At 32.2% G+C, this 6,000-nt stretch overlaps 1 protein-coding gene across 1 annotated transcript in view; it reads right to left on the bottom strand.

Moving 5' to 3' along the window:
• Positions 1–172: 172 nt before the first annotated feature.
• Positions 173–6,000, bottom strand: part of PLCZ1 (phospholipase C zeta 1) — a 43,749-nt gene continuing 37,921 nt past the window's right edge. The window contains exons 11-13 of the mRNA XM_074319371.1: positions 4,568–4,700; positions 1,028–1,177; positions 173–258 (exon numbers count right to left, since the gene is read on the bottom strand). Coding sequence (XP_074175472.1) covers positions 173–258; positions 1,028–1,177; positions 4,568–4,700 — 369 coding nt within the window. The remainder of the gene's footprint in view (positions 259–1,027; positions 1,178–4,567; positions 4,701–6,000) is intronic.

Raw genomic sequence — 6,000 nt, 5'->3', positions numbered from 1 at the left:
TTTGCCACTGCTCTATGTTGCATATTTACAAGTGAACTCACTCAATATTTCCATTTTTGTAAATAGTCATTTTGCTCTGTGTTTTAAAAAAAGGAAAGAAAAATAGACGAAAATTTATCTTGGCTGTTTTATTGCAATGTATAGCTAACAATATGTCAGGTACTATTGGTTGCTATCTGACATACCAAACATAAATAAACAGTGCAGCAGGCTCAAGACTCTGCCCACCTTTGGAAAACAGAGGAACATGACGGTAACCTGCAAAGGGAATCGTATCTAATTAGAACAATCAAAATAAATTAACCATCAATGGTCTTACAGTACTACTGAGAAAGAACATATCTTTATTAAGCATATGTTGAAAACTATGACTGAATAGTTCTATTTATCTTTTATATTAATTTTCCACAAAACTGAAATATTTAAGTTTCTATTCTGACTTCCTACTGAGTAACTGAGCACAGAGCTCACGCTTTTCCTCCCTCAAAGTGCAGCATTTCCAAAATTTGCCACCACCCATCTGCTTCAGATTCTGTTTCCTGGGTCTGTCTCACAGGGTGTTACAAAAGGAAACATACTGAGAGGAGGTAATTGGGAGTACAGTGTAAATCACCCTGCAAAGTAACTGTAACATAAATGCAGCTTTGAAAAGAGTCAAGAAACAACAGTCTTGGTTCTCCTCACGTGGGAAGAATGAGTCACTGGCTCTCCCTCCTCTTTCATTCCCATTCTTCATTTATTTATGATAGTTATGACTATTCTTAAATGAAACAAAAAAGCTATGATCCAAGTAAAGAGATGCTCATAAATGCCGAGATTGTCAAATTAGTGTTCCTAGAGATCCCACACCCCAATCTCACATTCTGTATTTCTATAATTCTATCGAAAGAAAACATGTGTCAATACATAAAATTTCCTTTACATCTGGCTGTCATGGGTAGAGCTATTGTTATATCAAAGAATGTCTCCAGTAAACTCAACTTATATTTAAATGTCAGCACAATCATTTTACTTTTAGGAGTATTACCTTTGCTCATGCATAGAACTGGTAAAGTATATTGCCCAAGAAATTCATTTCCAGTTATTTTACTTTCATTTTCCACAACAAAGCGTATCAATGCCAATTCTGGCACCTGAATAATAAATGTGAATGTTTCATTCCATCTTGGACTAAAAGCTGAAACATAAAGAAACAGATAGTATCAAAGAATCATAGACAATATTTCTAAGGAAAAATGAATAATACCTGTTCTCCAAAATTTTTCTTTTCAATACTTTAATAATAATAGCTTGTGTTTTAGAGCACTTCAATTTTTAATATACCCACTGAGAAAACAATAATGACAATAACAATATTTATTGGGTGTTTCCTATTGCTGGGTAGTATCCTAAGAACTTTAAGTAGATAATCTCATTTAATGCTCACAACAACCATAAGAACGTTATTACCATCTACATTTACAGATGAAAAAACTGAGCCAGAAAGCTGCTACATAACTTCTTAAGAACTTTACATACACAGCCATTAAGTAGTGGGACAAGCATTCAAATAAATGGAGTCTGATTTCAGATCAGAAATGTCTAATCGGTAGGCAATATGACTGCTGTGTTTAGGCATTTCATTAACAAAGACCTTGAGACATAAAGAAGTAACATCAGTTTTTCATACCAGGTCCTATTATGAGCAGAGCTCCATGGATAGACGATGGCCTGAAAACTAGATAATAAGTGCTCTAAAGCCAGCTCTTGACCTTTCTTTTGACTAAGTACTTGTTTTTAAAGTCCAAAGGTGATGAGTAATGTAGGTCTCTAGCAAAATAGATCATCCCAACAACAAGTAATCCAAATTGTGTCACAACGTAATGCAAACCTTCCAATATTTAAGCATAATTTAATGGAATCCAGAAATTGATATCCAGATCAAATATACTATACTTAATAAAGACTCGAAGGTTCAGAGAGAAACAATACACATTGGTTTTCACGGACAAAGGAAATGCTTTGCATGTTGTGTCAATAGCTTTTGCTCTTTTTTTTTTAGCTTTTATTCTTTGAGTTACATTTCCAGAAACACAGAAAAATTTGTGGGTAATTATACTTTATCTATGTTTTCTGTGGTGTATCTGTGTTCACACGTGCACATTTACTGGACAGTAATCCAGGATTCAGTTTATGTCCACAAATATATAAAACTAATTTGAAGCATGCTATAGTAATAACGGTATTACCTTGCCCTAAGAAGATAAATAATTCCATGGAGTACAGGGGCAGGTTTAAGTCAATTCTTCACAGACACTGCAAAATATCTGCACAAAATTCTTATACTGATCTATTCTACCTACCTCTTCCAACACCACTTCACTATACACTCTCTACAAACTCTCTCTCTCTCTCTCTCTCTCTCTCTCTCTCTCTCTCTCTCTCTCTCTCTTTCTGTTTCTCTCTCTCTCTCTGTTTCTCTCTCTCTCTCTCTCTCTCTCTCTCTCTCTCTGTCTCACACACACACACACAAAATCATATATATTATGAGAAAGTCCTTTTAGTTGTCAAAAAAGTAAAATAGAACACCAAATTTTATAGTCACAAATATAATTTTCCCTAGCATAATCAAAAATAAAGAATTATTTTTACACCTTATCCAAATGTGATCGTTTTCCTCCATTCATTTTCTGATATCACAATTCCTTCTTAATAACGTGATTTCTACATCCTCTAACTGTGAAATCATATCCTGATTCTATTTTGTATTTCTCATTTCCCTCTCATATACTTTTTATTTAATCTGCAGCAAGTCTCCTATAGCTCACTTCTATTAGTGTTACATTCCTTTAAAATTTTTAATTTTATTCATTTTCTATAGAAAAGAAAGTTCCTAACGCTTTATCATGGCTTTCACGATTATCCATGACCATCCCCAATATAACTTTCTTATTTTATCTCACACTAATCTTTCTTAAGTAACCTGTATTTCACTCATCTTGACTTTACTTTCCCCTAGCATGTTTGAATTTTGTCTTCTCCATGTTTTAGCACTCATATTACACCTTTTGCCTTAAATGCTTTTATCCCCAATCTTTGTAAAAAAAAAAAAAATCTATTCATTCTTCTAGAACTATCTCCAAATTCACTCTTTCCACTACAATTCTTTGTACTTTCCTTAAAGCACTGATAACTCTTTATCGTAATAGGTTTACTTATATCTTATCTCCCATACTAAACTGTAAATTATCTACAATAGTGTTAGTTGGGACATACATAATAATACATCTAATAAACCAAGATTTTAAGCTGCTTGATACTTAGCACCAGGTTTTTAATAATGGGCTCAGTAATGCTGGATGAACCAAACTGAATTTCTGCAGGGATATTCCCATAAAACCCACGGAATATCATAGTATTACAAGGGATGCACTGAATAGGTAAATGTTCTGTGCACTTAGCCATGAAGATTCAAGTAAGAGGATAGAAAGAACAAGAGATCGATTACTAAAAGCTTCCTGATATTAGCAGTCACCATTCACAGACATTGCATTGTAATGTGCCTTCAGCTCTAAGGGGTATCAACTAAGGCAGTAAGTCATCACCAATATTCTTTCCCATGGATAACATAGGAGGAGGTAGCAAAACTTCCCAAATCTTTTTTTTCCCATGACGTTTGCACTAGCGGCCATGCCAGAGAAGTATTGGGGCAGGGAGGGGGGCAAGCAGCTGGTGAACATTAAAGAGGATTATCAGCCAAGAAGAAAAACACTAATAAAACTTCACCTGCTTCTCTGTCAATGCCATTTAGCTTGGAGCATATTTCTAGACTCTGAAATGGAGTCCAATATACTTTGGGAATATCCAGTCAAAGAAGATTCTAAACTCAAGGATCAGTTCCAAGGTCTTCTGCAAGGTGATCCTGACCAAGGGTTAATCCTAGGAATCTATACTTTTCCAATTCCCTTAATGATTTAAACCTCCGAGAAGAAATGGCAATGTCAATACTGTATTACATAAAATTTCATGGGATGCTAGAACACTGAAAATCTTACCAAAGTCATTTCTTCCACTCCTGTGTTTCCCTTCTGGCAAAAATGACTGAATTGTGAATCCAAACATTGTTTGAGTAGGTTTCTATGGCATCCTTAGCATGAATCAGAAGCCACAGAACTTCATGTAAAATAATTCAAGTAGTGAAGTAAAAATGTATAGCATGCTGTATCAGAATAATCATAAATTCTTTCTTTTACACAGAAGCTAGAAGCTAAGTAGATTTTCAGCCACCAAAATGTCTCTCTTAATTCAGTGATATTGGGGATAACAAAAATGAGGAAAAAGTGAAAAAAAGTAGTAATGTTTCAGGTCAGATAAATTTTTGTATCTGTAAACTGAAAATACATCTGAATAATGCATTAAATCATTATCAAATTGTTTTTGCTGCATAACACATTTGTCATCTTGAACATAATGCAAAATATTTGCTTTATGAATAATAAACATGTATCAAAACTCTATCAATATATAATTTTTAAGCTTTCCAACAAGAAGTCTAATAAAAGTTCAATGAAATATATTAGGAGCTCACCATTTCTTTTAATTACACGAGTCTGCTGTTTCACTTGATCATTGGGAACACCAAAAATTTGTATCACCACTAATGTGTCAGCTTTGTTAGATGACGAAAGATTACTGGGAGGCAACTGGATACCACTGATGAGCTGTGCAAAAATATTTGAATACAAGAATTTCATAGAACATCAACCTGCATCACCACTTAATTTCAAAATAAAATATGTATTCCAAAAAAATGATAGATTATAAGTCAGTTTCCCTAAAAAATTTGAAAGTGGAAAATAATGTAAAGCTTAAAATTTAACTCTTTTATCCTCAAGTATCAATAAATACCAAGAACATGTCTAAATTATTCAATATTACTGTTATGTGATTATAGTATAAATCATATTGTACAAAGTTTATGGTTCAACATGTGTTTTTATTTTACAAGTATTTGTTATGATTGTTAAAAAGTATTGCTTACGGACATTGCTATGATCACCTTATACTGTAACTCAGGCTGAGTTACATAGTTCATGGTAAGATGAACTACGTTCAAATTCGTATTGTGTATATATATATATATATATATATATATATATATATATATATATACAGCAAAAAATATAAGAAACAATATGAATACTACTTCTGAAATGTAAGAGAAAATATCACATAAATTCCTAGATAGTATTTGTTAGTATAATTTATATGTTTAGACAATTTATCACAAAATTTTATAGTATCCATTGTTGCCTATATTATCAAAAGTAACCTGAGTCAGACAAAATCAATTATTTCATATGCATATTGGGTACTGGGTATCAGAAAAATGCTTAACAAAGTAATTAATAATAATTTTACTTAGCCTTTTGTTAGTCAAGCTAATTGTTGAAGCTAAGATTTGTTTTATTTTAAAGAATAAAGTTCAAACAAAACTCAATTATTTGAAGTGTACTAATTTATAAAATGTACTAATGTAAAAATTGAGGCATGATTTCAATTTCTGAAGATTGTAATAAAGAGGAACACATAAAAAATTGAGTTTGAAAAGAAAAAGAAGGAAGAGAAAAGAAAAAAATACAAGAATGTGTCAATATGTAATATTTTATTTTTCTACATCCACACATTATGGCATTAGCTAGAAACTAGAGTGACTGTGCAAATATTTAACAACCAGCATGAAATGGGCATTGATCAATCAACAGAATTAGACATTAGGATAATTAGAAAGAACATTGGTCATAAATAACTAATACACCAATACCAAAGCCCACTAGCTGAATATCAGCTCCACAGGTAACAGATCTTTACCAATAAGGAAAAGGTTCTCCTTTAGTGCATCTCATGACAGAAAAAAAAAAGAAAAATCTAAATAAATAAATAATAATAATTGAATGTGAGAATTTAAAAATAATTTAGAGATTATTGTTCAAATAATTTGTACATTCTTGTTCACAAAAC

Source organism: Rhinolophus sinicus, linkage group LG02, assembly GCF_036562045.2.
Source record: "Rhinolophus sinicus isolate RSC01 linkage group LG02, ASM3656204v1, whole genome shotgun sequence".
Taxonomy (NCBI): Eukaryota; Metazoa; Chordata; class Mammalia; order Chiroptera; family Rhinolophidae; genus Rhinolophus; species Rhinolophus sinicus.
This window is presented reverse-complemented; position numbering and strand designations above follow the sequence as displayed.